An 18,631-nucleotide genomic window follows, 5' to 3' on the forward strand; every position below is an offset into this window, starting at 1 on the left:
TAATGTCAGCAATAGTAACTGATGGTTCCCTTTTCTTCACATCCTTGCCAACTGTTGTTGCCTTTTTGCTTGTAGCCATTTTGACCTGTGTGAGGTGATATCTCATTGTTTTTTTATATTTACACTAGGGGCCTGGTGCATGAAGATTCATACACTGGGGGGAATGCTGAGTGGAGGGGGGTTCCTCTCCCCACCTGCACCCTCTCCAATCTGGAAGCCCTCAGGGGAGCCCTCTCCAACCCAGGAGTTTCTGTCTGTCTTTCCAATCATATGAGCGATTTGTCTGAGACCCCCAACCCGTTTGGTTTATTGCTCACAGAATAATAGAGGCATTTTTTTTTCTTTGCTCCATTGGTGGAGATTTCCTGGAAGTTTTAGGATATCTTCCCTTTAATTTTTCCTAGACACTCTGATTTTATTTATGTCTCTCACCTTTGCTTTCCCTCCATCCCCAACTGCAACAGTACTCCAGGCGCACTTTGTTCTAGTGCAGTGGTTCTCAACCTGTGGGCTGCGACCCCTTTGGCAGTCGAATGACCCTTTCACAGGGGTCGCCTAAGACCATCCTGCATATCAGATATTTACATTACAATTCATAACAGTAGCAACGTTACAGTTATGAAGTAGCAACGAAAATAATTTTATGGTTGGGTCACAACATGAAGAACTGTATTTAAAGGGCCAGAAGGTTGAGAACCACTGCAGTCTAGTGCAGTGATGGTGAACCTATGACACGCGTGTCAGAGGTGACACGCGAACTCATTTTTTTGGTTGATTTTTCTTTGTTAAATGGCATTTAAATAGATAAAATAAATATCAAAAATATAAGTCTTTGTTTTACTGTGGTTGCAAATATCAAAAAATTTCTGTATGTGGCACCGCACCAGAGTTAAGTTAGGGTTTTTCAAAATGCTGACACGCCGAGCTCAAAAGGTTTGGCATCACTGGCCTAGACTCTCAACAGGCCTGATGTCCAAGATCCCTGCCCCGCCAGACTCAGCCTTATGGGGGCAGATTTTCAGCCCAGAGCTGTTCCCTTGTCCTATTGCAGCAGGGTGGGGCAGAACCAGCCTTTTTGCAGGTCAGGGAAGGGGCGCCTCCCCTAAGCTTGAGGTGTGTAGGTCTGATTCTCTTTCCTGGGCCACACTGTCCAGCCCCCGTCCTGCTCTTTGGCAAAAGTTCTTCCATACAAATAAGGGTTCCTCAGATTTACTGCTGGGTTTATTGGTCAGACTTCTCCTCCAGCTCTGTATTACATCCCTATGGTCCCTCCTTCACACAAAGATCCGGGCGAACTTTCCAGACTGATGGTGTAACCAAGCAATAGCTCTTTGCCTGGATGGTGAGGTCTGAGTGTCCCAGGTGAACCCAATCATAACTGATTCCCACTGCCCGATGCTCCCTTCTCTGTTGCTCTGGATTGGGAATCCCTGCGTGGTTCTGATATCCCACGTTCCCAGCGTGCGGGGCCTGCATTGCTGCACCTTCCCTCCAGCTTCCCAGGTATGCAGGTTGGTTCACCATGTCTGCACTCGCTGCTCACTGTATTTCAAATCACCTATACTTCTGTTTTTTCAAGCTGAATGCTCTGCAGTTTAGCTACAATTATGATCGGGTGCAGGGAGCAAGCACTCATCTTGGAATTCTGGTGATGAACTACTTTAACTTTTTATTGTCTGGGATGCTCTTCATCTGTTTATTTATTTATTTTTTTAATTCGAAATGATACCCTTGCTGGGTAGAGCAATCTGTATTGTAGGTCTTTGCATTTCATTACTTTGAATATTTCGTGCCAATCTCTTTTGTCCTGCAGTTTCTGTTGAAATATCAGCTGACAGTTTTATGGAAGCTCCTTTATAGGTAACTAACTGCTTTTCTTTTGTTGCTTTTAAGATTCTCTCTTTGTCCTTTGTCGTTTAACTTTGGCATTTTAATTATGATGTGTCTTGGTATTGGCCTCTTTGGGTTCCTTTTGTTTGAGACTCTGCACTTCCTGGACTTGTATGTCTGTTTCCTTTGCCATGTTAAGGAAGTTTTCCTTTATTATTTTTGTAAATAGTTTTTTAAATTTCTTGCTCTTTCTCTTCTCTTTCTGGCACACCTGTGATGTGAATGATGGTACACTTGAAATTTTCCCAGAGCTCTTTACACTATCCTAATTTTTTTTTAAGCCTTTTGCTTTTTTAAAAAAATAAATTTTATTTTTTATTGTATTTTTATTGATTTCAGAGAGGAAGGAGGAGGGAGAGAAAGATAGAAATATCAATGATGAGAGAGAATCATTGATTGGCTGCCTCCTGCACGCCCCACACTGGGGATCAAGCCCACTACCAGGGCACGTGCCCTTGACAAGCATCGAACCTGAGACCCTTCAATCTGCAGGCTGATGCTCTATCCACCAAGCCAAACTGGCTAAGGCCCTAATTTTTTTTTTTAATTTGCTGTTCTGATTGGTTGGCTTCCTTATCTTCCAAATTCCTGATTTTATTCTCTGCTTCATCTATTAATTCCCTGTAGTGTACAGGGTGTCTATCTATATATACTTTAACAGCTGATAGCTCAATTTTTAAAATGAAATATATTTAATAGTTTGTAATTATTCAAAGTATGTGTATACAATTTTGGGGGACACCTATATTATTCATTTCAGTTAGTGTATTCTTCATTTCTGACTTTATTTTATGGTTTCCATGTCCACATTTCTGCCACATTTCTTCTCAGGATGTTGCAAACCAAGATTGGTATAGTATTTTGTATATTCCAAGCAATCCAAGATATATAGAAATGAAAAGACAACCTTTTTTTCTAGGGACTTACATAATTACAACACAACATGGTATTATATTAAAGGTGTTTAGGTAGTCAGGAAAGTTTCATCACAAAGATACAATTTGAACTGGTTCTTGAAGGATAAATAAGGTTTTGTAAAATAGAACAGCATTAGAAGAAATACATTCCAGGAAGAGGAAACAGTTTAACAGAATAAATTGTAAAAACTATGAAGTCCTTGCCTGTTATTATATAACATTTTAACCTCCTCTTTGATGTGTACCTTCTTAAGTAGTGGTCTGAGGTGGGTTTGGTGAACATTTTAGAACTTAAAAATCTTATAGCTAGTTATTACCAAGTTATCCAATATAATAAAAGGGTAATATGCAAATTGACTCTAACAGCAGAATGACTGGTCACTATGACACATACTGACCACCAGGGGGCAGACACTCAATGCAGGAACTGCCCCCTGGTGGTCAGTGCGCTCCCACAGGGGGAGCTCTGCTCAGCCACAAGCCAAGCTGACGGCTGCCAGCACAGTGTTGGTGGCGAGAGCTTTTCCCGCCTCCTCAGCAGCACTAAGGATGTCCGACTGCAACTTAAGCCTGCTCCCCGCTGGCAAGTGGACATCCCCCGAGGGCTCCCGGGCTGCCAGAGGGATGTCTGACTGCCAGCTTAGGCCTGATCCCCCAGGGAGCAGGCCTAAGCCAGCAGGTAGACATCCCCCAAGGGGTCCCAGTCTGTGAGAGGGCACAGGCCTGGCTGAGGGACCCCCCCCCCCCAGAGTGCACAAATTTTTGTGCACTGAGCCTCTAGTAATAATAATAATTTTTTTTAAATTTTTATTTAACTGGTTCATCAGAAAGTTTGAACTTAAAAAAAATGGTTTGTGATCAAAACAGTGCTGCTTTACAGTGGTGCATTTGCTGTTGCATGTCCTTAGATGACTACCATGTGACAGACAGTAAATTATTAGAAAAAATTTGTGGTTAGAACAATTAGAAATGCATGGGCTTCCTCCTTTTACCCGAGCTTCAGTTAAGTTTTCAAAATTAAACAAGTGTTACTTTGGTTTCTTCTATAGACAAGAGAACCTTATTTCTTAAGATCTTGCCTATTCTTGTGATATGCTGAATAGCAAAAACGGTGATATTTTTGTTTTGTCAGATCTCAAATTAAAAAGGTTCCTTTTACTCATGGAATTTCTATTTATGCACCAAGTTAGCACTGTGTTTTATCTCCTGCAAAACCTTTTCCTGCAGCTTTGCTTTCACTTCCTCTCCACACTTATTTAGTCTTATGCTGAAGATTTTGGGAACTGGTTGAGGTATTGGGTCAGTATTTTTCACTGTGGAAGAAGGAAAGGTTGGGACCAGTGACATGAGGATACTAATCACATTTTCCTTTCATTTTTTTTTTTTTTTAAGTGACCGACATACTGCATTACAAAAGCCATGTACTAGCATTGAGAATTCTTGACTGCGCCTCTCTGGTAATGTGACAGATTTTATTAAGAGAGAGAATGGCTTCTGGAAATCTCAGGTTTGTGGAAGGAGCTTAGCAGTCCATTCCCATCTTTCTATATTATTAACAGACTAGAGGCCCAGTGCACAAATTTGTGCATGGGTGGGGCCCCTCGTCCTGGCCGGCAATCAAGGCCTATCCGGGGGCTGGCCTGGGGGAGGGACCCAGGAGGTGGGCTGGTCAGCACCCCAGTCAAGGCCAATGGAGGGGGCCAGCCAGCCAGGGAGAGAGAGGGGAGGAGCCACAGGAAGTTGGCTGGCTGGGGGGAAAGGGACCACAGGAGGTTGGCCAGCTCAGGGGAGGGGCTGCAGGACATTGATTGTGGGAGTGCACTGACCACCAGGGGGCAGCTCCTGCATTGAGCGTCTGCCCCCTGGTGGTCATTGTGTGTCATAGCGACTGGTCGACTGGTTGTTCTGGTTGTTTGGTTGTGGTGGTTGCTTAGGCTTTTATATATATAGACTAGAGGCCCGGTGCACAAAAATTTGTGCATTCGGGGGGGAGAGGGTGTCCCTCAGCCCGGCCTGTGCCCTCTCGCAGTCTGGGGCCCCTCGGGAGATAACAACCTGCTGGCTTAGGCCTGCTCCCGGTTGGCAGAGGGCAGGCCCAATCCCTAGGTGCAGCCCCTGGTCAGGCTCAGAGCAGGGCCAATTGGGGAGTTGGAGCGCCGCCCCGTCATGCACAGAGCAGGGCGGATCTGGAGGTTGCGATGCCACCCTCAGTCACGCTCAGGATAGGGCTGATTGGGGGGTTGGGCACCGCCCCCTGTCACACTCAAGGCAGGGTTGATAGGGAGGTTGCAGCGCCACCCCCTGTCACGCACAGAGAAGGGCCGATCAGGGGGTTGGGGCGCTGCCCTCTATCACGCACAGAGCAGGGCCATCAGGGGTTTTGGGGCTCTGTACCCTGTCACACACAGAGCAGGGCCGATCAGTGGGTTGAGGAGCTCCCCCCGTCATGCACAGAGGAGGGCCCATCAGGGGGTTGGGGAGCTCCCCCCTGTCACGTACAGAGCAGGGCCAATCGGGGTTGAGGAGCTCCCCCCTGTCACTCACGGAGCAGGGCCGAGAGGGGAGTTGGGGCACCGCCCCCTGTCTCACACAGAGCAGGGGGGATTAGGGGGTTGGGGTGCTGCCACTGTCACACTCAGAGCAGGGCCGATGGGGGGTGGGGGGTTGGGGCGCCGCACCCTGTCACACACAGAACCACAGGGCGATCAGGGGGTTGGGGAGCTCCCCCGTCACACACAGAGCAGGGCTGATCAGGGGGTTGAGGAGCTCCCCCCGTCACAAACAGAGCAGGGTGGATAGGGAGGTTGTGGCCCCTCCCCCTGTCACACACAGAGCCGCAGGACGATCAGGGGGTTGGGGCACCGCACCCTGTCACACACAGAGCCGCAGGGTGATCAGGGGGTTGGGGAGCTCCCCCCTGTCACGCACAGAGCAGGTCTGATCAGGGGGTTGAGGCGCCTCCCCCCTGTCACGAACACAGCAGGGTGGATAGGGAGGTTGTGGCCCCGCCCCCTGTCACACACAGAGCCGAAGGGCGATCAGGGGGTTTGGGCGCTGCCCCCTGTCATGCTGATCCCGGTGCTGGGAGGCATATTACCCTTTTACTATATAGGATAGAAGCCTGGTGCATGGGTGGGGGCTGGCTGGTTTGCCCTGAAGCGTGTCCTGGATCAGGGTGGGGGTCCCGCTTTGGTGCCTGGCCAGCCTGGGTGAGGGGATGATGGCTGTTTGCAGCTGTTCACACACCCTTTAGGGTGGGGGTCCCCACTGGGGTACCTGGCCAGCCTGGGTGAGGGGCTGAGGGCCATTTTCAGGCTGGCGGGTGACTGAAGCTCCCAACCTGTCCTTTTTTCCCTTTTTTTTTATTCTGGGCCAGCTTTAGCTCTGAGGCTCGGCTCCAGCTATGAGACCTCCGCTGCTGAAAGCAGGTTTCTGACCTTTGTTTACCCTTCTGTATTTGAAACAATGTTGCGGTCCTGCTGGCTGAAGCCCGGGGTTTTATTTAGCTTCTATATTTGTTACAATGTTGCTTAGAGTGCAGCTGAGAGGCCGGCAAGGTAGGCGGGGAAGCTTGGCTCCCTCAGTCACTGAAGCAAGCAAGCCTCCCTGTTAGAATCAGCTACCTGGCTGCCGGCCGCCGTCTTGGTTGGCAGTTAATTTGCATATCTCCCTGATTAGCCAATGGGAAGGGTAGCGGCCGTACACTAATTACCATGTTTCTCTTTTATTAGATAGGATTCTCCTTGGGTGCGTTTAGGAAATGCTCTGTATATGGTGTTTAATATGCCACCTACACACACTCTCCCTCTTCATTGACTTGGAAACAGAATTCAGCTAAAAGAGTCCAGGTCTTTCAGCCAGCCTGCTTTTTCCAAGATTAAATCCATTGTGTATTTGACTGTTTTGTATCAAATCTGCTCTAAACTGTTGGACTAGAAGCAAACTAATTATTGTCATTATATAGCAGTAGAGAGAGTATAAAACAGTACTAAGTTCTTAAAAAGCTGTCATGACTTGAAGTGAAATAAGGCTACTTTGCCTGAAGAGCTTTGGTTTTGAGAACTGTCAAATATGAAATTGGGTTTTAGATTATTAAATCCTGGCTAGCTTCTAGGGGCAACTTCAGCCATTAAATTCTCCTGTCTGCATTTCATCCAAGGATTGACTTTGAAATTATAAGAAATATAGAGGCAAATGAGCTTTTCTTATCAAACATTCCATTTCTGTGCTTCATATCAAATCTGTTTTGGCAAATAAACAAAAGACTCCATAGTAGACTGTCTATTTCTTTTGCTTAAGTGCCTTGGGAGATATTTTTTCTTTCTCAAGCATACTTTGGTGACCAGAGTTTCCTATTTGTGGGGTGACAGAATTGAGCAGGCAAAGCTGATAGTTATTGCCATTGAAGTCATTTGACAAAGGCAGTAAAGCCCAAGGGTTGCTCTTTGGACAGAGCTACAGCTGGTATAGCTTCTCTTTGTAAGAGCCATTATAAGTTAAAATCGTTTGTCTCCAAGCAAAATTAGTATTGAAAAATGAAGCCCTCATAGTTAAGACTTACTGGTGTAGACAGCAGCTCCATCTGGTGCTTGCTAAAGGTGTTTGTTTGGTTCATCTCTAGGGTTTTAAAGCAGCATGAATACAGATGTACACAGAATTTGGAAAAGAAGGTCAAATCCAAGGTCTCAATTTTATTAATGGGTTTCTATTGCGCATTGCACTGACATAAACTAATTGTGTTCCCAGTGAATTTCACTTGGCTATGCTATGGGTAATATAGCTGCTAATCAACTCAATAGCCATTTCTTACTTGCACTCAAAGCGAAGAATTATTTTACTATTTATTTACAGTCTTAGGAAAAGAAAATATACTGTGCTACTTTTCAAGAGAAAATTTAATCTCTGTCATCAGCAGTGAATTTAACTTGGTTAATAAGATATTAGGCCAGGATTTCTTGTTCTTTTGTTTTCAATGCACATAGTGCTGAGTAGACAGGCAATACACTAGATATATATTTTAATTTTGGTGACTGACAGCAACTACCCCAAATGTTAATAGAAGTTGCTTCTGAATAATAGGATTACACATGATTGCTATTTTATTTATGCTTTTCTTATTTTTCACAGTGAGCATATATAACAAAATTTAAAAATCTCATATAAAAAAGAAAAATATTTAAAACAAACCATTATAATCTTGAGTCTCAGTTCTGGGTCTTTTTCATTCACTATGTTGGTCTTTCTGGGCCTCAGTTTTCCCTAGTCCATAAAACAGAAAGATTGACCTATGGGCCTGCTCAGTTTTAACATTGAGTCTTTTGATTATCTACCTCTTTTTCCTGACTTTTCAGCCACTCCACCAGTATTAGCATTCAACATCATATAGTTTTGCCATCTTAAAATAAGGAATTTCTAGACACCTCTTCATACTTCCAGCTCTTTCTTCCACATTTCACCTAAACTCTTAAAAGTTGTCTACAATTACTCTCTCATATCCCCTCACCCTTTGACTCACTCCATCTGCTTTCTATCCCCACCACTGCACGGAAATAGTACATTCTAAGATCACAAGTGAGCTCTCATTAAAGACCTGTGGGCACATTTAAATCCTCATTCTACACTACCTGTCAGCATCATCTGCATAGTTATCTTCAACCCCTTAACTGTTTCATCACACTTATGGCTGTTATTTTTGAGTTTTCTTTGGAGTTATCCTCTTCTTCCTGGTTTACTTACCATGACCCCTTCTTCAGCTCACTCTCTATTTTCTTTTTGGCCTAGATATTTCTATATTAATAATTCCCAAACAGGAAAGAACATCAAAATTCCTTTCTGTGCTCCAGAATACTAATTCAATTGCTTGCTCTATTTCTTGCCGGCTGACAAAAATATGAACTAATACTCGCCCCCCTCAAAGTTATACCTCCTCCAACATTGTTTTTTTCAGTAAGTGGCCTCACAAATCATTCAAATATATATATACCTAAAACCTTGCTCTAAATGCAGTTATTCCTGTATTTAGTTTTCTCTCTTTCTCTGGTGCCAAATCCTAATCCAGATCCTTGTCATATCTTCTTTTGCCCACAACAGCTCTTTAAACAGTCTCCTGGCCTCCTGGGGCCTGTTCTTTGCGTTTGTTTTCATACAGTAGCCAGAGCTGTCCTTTATTTTTTGGGACAGATTTATTGAGGTTTGATTTGTATATAGTAAAAATCTCCTTTTATTTAGTGTACAGTTCTGAGTTTTGACAAAAGTAGGAAGCCATATCACCACTACCATACAATATGTAGATTGTTTCCATTTGTCTTGGGGAATAGATAGGAGTTAGATTGCTAGGTTCCATGGAAAGTTTATAATTAACTTTATAAGAAACTAGCAAACTTTCTTTACAGTGGCTGATCCATTTACACTCCCACTAGTACTATATGAGAGTTTCAATTATTCCACATTCTCCCTAGCACCAGTTTTATCTTATTTTATTTATTTTAACCATTGTAATACATGTATAGTGGTAGCTCATTGTAGTTTCATGTACATTCCCATATGACTTATGATATTTAGCATCTTTCACATGTTCATTGAGATCCATATATCTTTTGTGAAGTGCATACTTAACTCTTTTGTGTATTTTTTATTTGATTTATTTTTGTTGGATTTTTAACGTTTTTTATATATTATGAATACAAAGTTAGATACATACTTTGCAAAAAAAAAAAAAAAATTCTCCTTGTCTGTGGCTTGTCTTATTCATTTATCAGTACATCAGAGCCAACATTTTTTTTTTTTTCATTTTGATGAAGTGTAATTTATTCTTTCATGGATCAGTCTTTTCGTGTTGTATCTAAGAACTCTGCCTAACCATGGTTACAAAGATTCTCTCCTGTTCTAACAGTTTAAAGCTTTCCATTTTATCCTTAGATCTGTGATCCATTTTGAGTTATTTTTGTTCGTGGGATGTGAGATCAAGATAATTTTGTTGCTTATGGATATCTAGTTGTTCTAGCAAATTTATTAAAAAGAATATTCTTTTCGCCTTTGTCAAAAATTAGTAACCTGTATTTGCATGGGTCTATTTCTGGACTATATTCTGTTCTGTATCTGCTGTGATCTATGTCATGTATTAACAAACTTTTTCTGAGAAGCACCAGATAGTAAATACTTTAGGTTTTGTAGGTCAAAAGGCAAAATCCAAGATATTATGTAGATACTTGTATAACAAGAGAAAAAATAAATTTCCATGAATATTTTGACAGAATTTAAAATATAATTGATAAACGTGCAATACAATATACAGATGATGCATTGTAGAATTGTATAGATGAAACCTGTGTAATTTTATTAACCAACTAGAGGCCCGGTGCACAAAAATTTGTGCACTTGGGGGAAAGGGGGGTCCCTCAGTCCAGCCTGTGCCCTCTCGCAGTCTAGGACCCCTCGGGAGATAACGACCTGCTGGCTTAGGCCTGCTCCCGGGTGGCAGAGGGCAGGCCCAATCCCTAGGTGCAGCCCCTGGTCGGGCTCAGAGCAGGGCCTATTGGGGAGTTGGGGCACTGGCCCCTGTCATGCACAGAGCAGGGCGATTGGGAGGTTGTGATGCCACCTTCAGTCACGCTCAGGGTAGGGCCGATTGGGGGGTTGGGGCACCGCCCCCTGTCACACTCAAGGCAGGGTTGATGGGGAGTTTGCGGCGCCACCCCCTGTCACGCACAGAGCAGGGCCCATCGGGGTTGGGGCACGGCCCCTGTCACTCACAGGGCAGGGCCCATCGGGGGATTTGGGCTCTGTACCCTGTCACACACAGAGCAGGGCCAATCAGGGGGTTGGGGCGCCACACCCTGTCACACACAGAGCTGCAGGGCAATCAGGGGGTTGGGGAACTCCCCCTATCAGGCACAGAGCAGGGCTGATCAGGGGGTTGGGGCACCTTCCCCTGTCATGAACAGAGCAGGGCGGATAGGGAGGTTGTGGCCCCGCCCCCTGTCACACACAGAGCCGCAGGGCGATCAGGGGCTTTGGGCGCTGCCCCCTGTCACGCTGATCCTGGTGCCGGGAGGCCTTGCGGCTCTGCTGATCCCGGTGCTGGGAGGCATATTACCCTTTTACTATATAGGGTAGAGGCCTGGTGCACGGGTGGGTGCCGGCTGGTTTGCCCTTAAGGGTGTCCTGGATCAGAGTGGGGGTCCCCACTGGGGTGCCTGGCCAGCCTGGGTGAGGGGATGATGGCTGTTTGCAGCTGGTCACACATCCTTCAGGGTGGGGGTCCCCACTGGGGTGCCTGGCCAGCCTGAGTGAGGGGATGATGGCTGTTTGCAGCTGTTCACACACCCTCCAGGGTGTGGGTCCCCACTGGAGTGCCTGGCCAGTCTGGGTGAGGGGCTGAGGACTGTTTTCAGGCGGGGGTGACTGAAGCTCCCAACCGCTCCTTTTTTTCTTTTTCTTTTTTTATTCTGGACCAGCTTTAGCTTTGAGGCTTGGCTCCAGCTCTTAGTCCTCCGCTACTGAAAGTAGGTTTCTGGCCTTTGCTTACAATGTTGTGATCCTGCTGGCTGAAGCCCGGCAGACTAAAGCAGGTTTCTGGGGTTTTGTTTAGCTTCTATATTTGGTACATAGTTGCTTAGAGTTGCAGCTCAGAGGCCTGCAGCGGCAGGCGGGGAACGTTGGTTTCCTCCATCACTGAAGCAAGGAAGCCTCATGTTAGTTTCAAGCTGCCTGGCTGCCAGCCGCCATCTTGGCTGGCAGTTAATTTGCACATTGCCCTGATTAGCCAGTGGGAAGGGTAGCAGTCGTACGCTAATTACCATGTTTCTCTTTTATTAGATAGGATGTCATCCCAATACATTCAATTACAAATATAATAATTGAGTACAATTTTGTAACACAGGTCTACTAATAAGAAGCATGGGATTAGTGGGGATAACATTTTGCTTAATAGGGTTTCAAAATTAGTGTTTCTTCTCATCAAAATTTAATACAAATGGTTCATCTAGTAATGCATATTTATAAAAAAGTTTTACATCTTTTTATCTTTGAAAAATATCTTTTCACAAAGGTGATACATGTAGCAGTGAAAATGCTGCAATTTGTAGAGTGCTGAAAAGCACTGCAAAGTGATGAGAGAGCCACATAGAGTCTGTCATAGCTATTCAACTCTTTACTGTGGCATAAAGTTTGCTATGGACAATGTAAATAAATGAGTCTAGATATGTTCCAATCGTGATTTATTTATGGGTACTGAAATTTGAATTTCTTATAATTTTTACTTGTCACTAAAGATTATTATTTTTATTTTTTCATCCATATCTACAAATTTAAAAGCATCCTTATCTTAGGAACATACAAAAACAGGTTATAGATAGGCTAGATTTGTCTTATGGTCTGTAATTTGCTTACCTCACTTCCCTATTCTATGTTTCTCTCCTTGGCCTACACCATGTTGTCAGGATTATTGTTGCTTTGTGCTAAGTATAGAAATCAGGCAACCTGAATCTTCAACTTCGTTCTTTTCCAAAATTGTTTTGGCTCTTCTAGTTCCTTTGCCTTTCCATATAAATTTTTGAATCACCTCATTGATTTGTACAAAAAATCCTGCTCAGAATTTTGTTGGAATTATGCTTAATCTACTTTGGGTACAATTGACATCTTAACAATATTAAGAGAACTGGTATAAGTAAATCTCTAGATTTATTTACATTTTTTATATCTTTTATCATCTATAGTTTTCTGTATATAGATTTTAGAATATGCACATATGTTGTTAAATTTACACCTAAGTATTTCATGTTTTTTGGTTAGAGCCATCTTTTTTAAAATGCAGATTGTTATCATGTTGTTTCCCAGTTTAAAACCCTTCGGTGGCTTCACACTGCTCTTAGAATAAACTCTAATCTTTAAAAGCCTAAAAGCCCTGAATGATCTGGGCTAAGTTTATCCTAATTTTATGCTGTTCTTCACCTTATTCAAAATGTTCTAGTCTTAGACTAGCAGGAAATGGTTTTATCAATTAAGGTGTATAGCTTTTAGAATACTTGAAAGAGTAAATAAATTTTTAAACAAACACTTGAAATATGTATATTTTAACCTTATTAAAAAGAGCAGTTCAATGATCTTCAGCAAATCATGAACTTAGAATTTGGCTGGGTGGTTGGGCTCTCTGTATGGAATTCTTTGATCTTTAAGTTTGTACTTTGTGAGTATTGTTTGTTTCGTTTCGTTTTTATTAATCCTCACCCAAGGATATTTTTCCATTGATTTTCAGGGAGAGTGGAAGAGAGAGGGAAAGACAGAGTGAAACATTTTTATGAGAGAAACACAACGATTGGTTGCCTCCTGCACAAGCCCCTACCAGGGCCTGGGCCAGGGAGGAGCCTTCAACCAAGATACGTGCCCTTGACTGGAATCGAATCTGGCACCCTTTGGTCCACAGGCCAAGGCTCTATCCACTGAGCCAAACCAGTTAGGACTATGAATATTGTTTACAAGGAACTTAGTTTTGTTTATATTTGCTAAAGAAAATATTTTTTCCTTCCTAATAAACATGCTGAAACTTGACAAAAAGCCTAGTTATCTGACCAAAGCAAGGATCCTGTTACTGTACATGAATGAAGTTAAATTTTCCAGCTAAAATGGTTCTTACATGTGCATACCTTCTCCCAACTTTATTATAATATCTAAAGTAGAAATGTAAGACTAATGATATCCGAGGGGAAGGTCTGCAACTATGGTGCCTAAGAAAGAAAGAGACCCACAAGGTTCATTTTAAAATATTAACTTTTAAGCCAGCATTTTAATCGACCAATATTTATTCAATTCCTTATGCTAGATATATAGAGATGAATAAGATATTGCCTAGGCCTTAAAGAAGTTCAAAAACTTCTTGAAATGAGGACAACAGTTACAATTAAAAGTGATTGTAAATGGAGGTATGTCTAAGTGACTTTGATAGTACCAAGGAGAAACAAGTAGCCCAATGGGATTTAGAGTTTGATAAGACTACTTAATTTTTAAGATATAGAACTAGAAAGAAGACAATCTAGGGGGCTTGTATTTCATCCAATAACTAGAGGTCCCAAGACACACAGAATTGCCTGGAGAACTTACTTAAAAAATCAGATTCCCAGTCTCATCCCTCAGAGATTGACTAGATACGACTAGGGTGGTTTCCCAGGTGGTTCTCATTTAGCTAACAAACTCTAGTCTGCACATGACATTTAGTAGTCAATGCAGAAGGTAAGAGTGAGCCACAGAATAGTTAAGCTAGGTAAGAAGATGATCATATTAGAAAGTTAAATCCAGTGGTGGTATAGAGCAGTGAAATCACCTGAGAATATCATTAAAATGCAGATTTTGGTTCAGTAGGTTTAAGATACTACCTAACAAGCTCCAAGTAGAGGCTGGTACTACTTGACTGAGGACCACAGTTTGATTAACAAGGGTAGAGAGGTTATATTGGAATGGGGTGAGACTACAGACATGAAGATAAGTAACAGCCTATTGCAGGAATCTAGGCAAAGTAACTACTCAGTGTTTGGTACTAGCAAGAATAAGTTCTAGTGAAATGTAATAGATGAAATTGGGAAGACTCATTTAGCGAGTTAGTAGGATGTGGTGTTAGAAGTGAGGGGAGAGGTGTCAAGAATGATCTGAAGGTTGAAGTTTAGCTATCTTGGTGGATGACATTAATTGAACTAGAATAAAAGACAGAGGAAGAAGGTGGCCTTGTGGGTAGAAGCGGGCTGGCTAGTATAGAATAGTTTCTTAGAGCTGAGAAAAGTGATAGCCAGAGGGTTAATTTTTAATGCATTGAGTTTGAGGAGTCTATGAGATACCCAAAATGTTAAAGGGATCAGTAGAAGAAAGGGAACCCACAATAGACTGAGAAGTGTCAGATATGTTGGTGGATAGCTGTTTGAAAGGCATTTCCTGGAGGAGAAAGTCAGAGTATCATTGCCACAGAGACATCAAACAAAAGATTAGATATAGTTCGATGAGAGTGTATAAAATTATAGTTTAATAACTAATTTTCCAAAATGCTGATTGGCTAAAAGGAGTTCATTAGTTTTTCCTCTCAATCTTTTAATTAAGGACCAGAGCCAATTTTTTCATATTATTCATCATGAAAAGCCTCATAGTGCCTTTTCATTCAGATTTTCTTCTTTTTCCTCCCCCTACAGATCAAGAGCTGCTAGATACAGTTGAAAGTTTTGCCATGCACTGAAAGGGAAGCATTGTATGTGAAGTTCTATTTTCTAAAATGTCTGCCTGTAACACCTTTACTGAGCACGTTTGGAAACCTGGTGAATGCAAGAATTGCTTTAAACCTAAAAGCTTGCACAAGCTCCCTCCTGACCCTGAGAAGACAGCCATCACCCATGGCCATGTGAAAACTAATGCCAATCACAGTAACAACCACCATATCAGGAACACTGCAAATTTCCGGCCTCCTGTTGCTAAAAAACCCACTATAGCTGTGAAGCCCACTATGATGGTGGCAGATGGGCAAAGTGTATATGGTGAGCTTAACATCCAAGGACCCTGTGAGAACAAACCTGTCATTATAGAGAGGAACCGAAACAGGACGGCCTTGAATCAGAAACCACTCAATAATAATGAAGATGATATTGAAGGAGTTAGCCATATTTCTAAACCTTTTGGCAATAATGACAGTGCAAAGAAGATATCAAGTAACAATAATGGACTAACTGAAATGTTGAAGGAGATAGCAGGCTTGGATACTACTCCTCAGATAAGAGTAAATGAAACAAATGCCAAAGAAATATTCTTAGGAAGAATAAATGATTGCTATAAACGATCACTGGAAAGAAAGCTTCCACCAAGTTGCATGATGGGTGGGATAAAGGATACTCAGGGCAAGCATGTTATTCTGAGTGGGAGCACAGAAGTGATCAGTAATGAAGGGGGCCAGTTCTGTTACCCAGAGTTTTCTAGTGGAGAGGAGTGTGAGGAAGATGTACTTTTCAGTAACATGGAAGAGGAGCATGAAAGCTGGGATGAGAGTGATGAAGAGCTGTTGGCCATGGAGATTCGTATGAGAGGGCAACCTCGATTCGCTAACTTTAGGGCAAACACTTTGTCTCCTGTTCGATTCTATGTGGACAAAAAATGGAATACTGTCCCTCTGCGAAATAAGTCTCTGCAGAGAATCTGTGCTGTAGACTACGATGACAGTTATGATGAGATCCTGAATGGTTATGAAGAGAATTCTGTGGTCTCCTATGGACCAGGAAGCATTCAGAGCATGGCATCATCTGACTCCACATCACCAGATTCTTCTTTAACAGAAGAATCACATTCTGAGACAGCCAGTAGTTTATCCCAGAAGATCTGTAATGGGGGAATATCTCCTGGTACCCCAGGATATTCTAAGGACATGAAGGAAAGTGAGCCCAATTATGAAAGTCTCTCTGGTAACAATCAAGAGGATTCATCTCAAGTATCCAAAATCTCAGAAAAAATTCCAGAGACACACAAAGCAGTCCTTGCTCTCCGATTAGAAGAGAAAGATGGCAAGATTGCTGTACAAACTGAGAATCAAGAAAGAAAAGCCTCTACAGATACTGCTGGGCAAGAAGTAATCATAAACCTCATTCCTGTACAAGAGCAAGCAAAGCCCTACCGCATAGTGAACCTTGAGCAGCCGTTGTGCAAGCCATATACTGTTGTAGATGTGTCAGCAGCGATGGTTAGTGAGCACCTCGAGGGCCCTGTTAACAGTTCCAAGACAAAAAGCTCATCTTCTACTCCAAACTCTCCAGTGACATCACCTATATCAACATCAGGACAAATAAGTGCCCATTTTCAAAAATCCAGTGCAATTCGATACCAGGAAGTATGGACATCCAGTACCAGTCCACGACAAAAGATACCTAAGGTGGAATTAATTAGTGGCGGAACTGGGCCAAATGTCCCTCCAAGGAAAAACTGTCACAAATCAGCACCTACTTCGCCCATTGCTGCAAATGTTTCCTCTAAAACCATCCCTGTTAAGTCACCTAATTTGTCTGAAATAAAATTTAATAGTTATAACAATGCTGGTATGCCCCCTTTTCCAATTATCATTCACGACGAGCCAACTTATGCTCGGAGTTCCAAAAATGCTATCAAAGTTCCCATTGTAATTAATCCAAATGCATATGACAATCTAGCCATCTATAAAAGTTTTCTTGGAACAAGTGGAGAACTTTCAGTGAAGGAAAAAAACACAAGTATGATAAGCCATACTTATGAAGAAATAGAAACTTCAAGCAAAGTGTCTGATGATACCACTGGCAACCCCACTGATTGTCCCCAAGCTAAAGGGCTTTCAAATAGCACAGAATGTAAAAGGGGCTCAGTGGCTCAGAAAGTCCAGGAGTTTAACAGCTGTCTTAACAAAGGTCTGTCTTTCCCACAGAGAAGCTGTAGTTCCAACCACAGCTCCCCAACTAAGAGCCAGAGAACCACTCAAGAACCTGTTGCCAGAACAGAAGGCACTCAGGAGTCTCAGATGGTAGGGAGTGGCAGCAGCAACAAGGAGAAAGCAAGCATAGTGCTTTCTCAAATTGTGGCTTCTATCCAACCCCCACAGTCCCCTCCAGAAATGTCCCAGTCAGGCCTTAAAACTTGCAGTGTGGAAGAGCTTTATGCAATTCCTCCAGAGGTTGATGTTGCTAAAAGTACACCAGTCAGGCCGAAATCTCTCTTTCCATCTCATTCCAGTGGTGAGCATGAAGCACCTCAGACCACAGAAAATCTTAACACTAAAGTACAAAAAGATACACTGGCAAAGCAAGTCACAACCTCTCCCTCCAAGTTAGTGATTAACCCCCAGAGTGAGCCATCACCTCCTTTTCCTCCACCACGTTCTACGTCCTCCCCTTACCACGCAAGTAACCTTTTGCAGAAGCATTTCACCAACTGGACCAAGCCAACCAGCCCTACCAGGTCAACAGAAGCTGAATCCGTTTTGCACTCTGAAGGCAGCAGGCGGGCAGCTGATGCAAAACCTAAACGCTGGATATCATTTAAAAGTTTCTTCCGTCGTTGGAAAACAGATGAGGACAACAAAGAGAAAGAACAAGAGAAAGGGAAACTGGTGGGTCTGGATGGCACAGTCATCCACATGCTGCCCCCTCCTCCAGTTCAGCACCAACACTGGTTCACAGAGGCAAAAGGAGAGTCCAGTGAGAAGCCAGCCATCATCTTCATGTACAGGTGTGACCCTGCCAAAGGCCAGCCCAATGTAAATCAAAGTAAGGCCCGAGCAGACCAGTCAGCAATCATGGAGAAGGGTGGAACACAGGATGAGTTACTACAGGTCTCAGAGGAGAAGAAGAAAAGGAGTCATTCTTCTCCATCACAGATTCCTAAAAAAATTCTCAGGTACGTAAAATACACTAGCAGAATGTGGAAATTATTTACATGTTTTCAAATGCTAAATTTTTTATATCTTTAAGATTGCATAAGAGCCATTTTTGTTTTTAAGTAGCATATAGGGGCCATCAATCTTTATAACTGCATTCCAAGATTAGAATATTATTAAAGTGCTCTTATTGAACAAGGTTTATGGCCCAGGATATTTAGTTAAAGTAGCCTATTACATTCGGTGACTACAGAGAGGCTTTAACATAGAAAAGCAAATCTGTAATACCTTAGTAGCAATAAATATGTTACTTTGAAGTGCTATGATAGTATGAGGAAGAAACAGGATTAAGTGAATAAAAGGTGGTATTGTTTTTTCCCTCTCCCAAGTGTTATCTCTATATGCAGTATGTTATTTGTGTGTGTGTTTTATTGCTGTCTCTGTGAGTGTTATGGAAGGGAGTGTT

The 18,631-nt window shown here is 42.8% G+C and overlaps 1 protein-coding gene across 4 annotated transcripts in view; it reads left to right on the top strand.

Annotated features, from left to right (window-relative positions):
- PEAK1 (pseudopodium enriched atypical kinase 1) overlaps window positions 1-18,631 on the top strand; it is a 180,483-nt gene that overhangs the window by 31,758 nt on the left and 130,094 nt on the right. For all 4 annotated transcript variants that reach the window (XM_036349813.1, XM_036349832.1, XM_036349805.1 and 1 more), the window contains exon 2: window positions 14,978-18,185. In XM_036349813.1, coding sequence (XP_036205706.1) covers window positions 15,058-18,185 — 3,128 coding nt within the window. In that variant the 5' untranslated portion in view covers window positions 14,978-15,057. The remainder of the gene's footprint in view (window positions 1-14,977; window positions 18,186-18,631) is intronic.

This window comes from Myotis myotis, unplaced genomic scaffold (genome assembly GCF_014108235.1).
Source record: "Myotis myotis isolate mMyoMyo1 unplaced genomic scaffold, mMyoMyo1.p scaffold_m19_p_1, whole genome shotgun sequence".
NCBI classification, from domain to species: Eukaryota; Metazoa; Chordata; class Mammalia; order Chiroptera; family Vespertilionidae; genus Myotis; species Myotis myotis.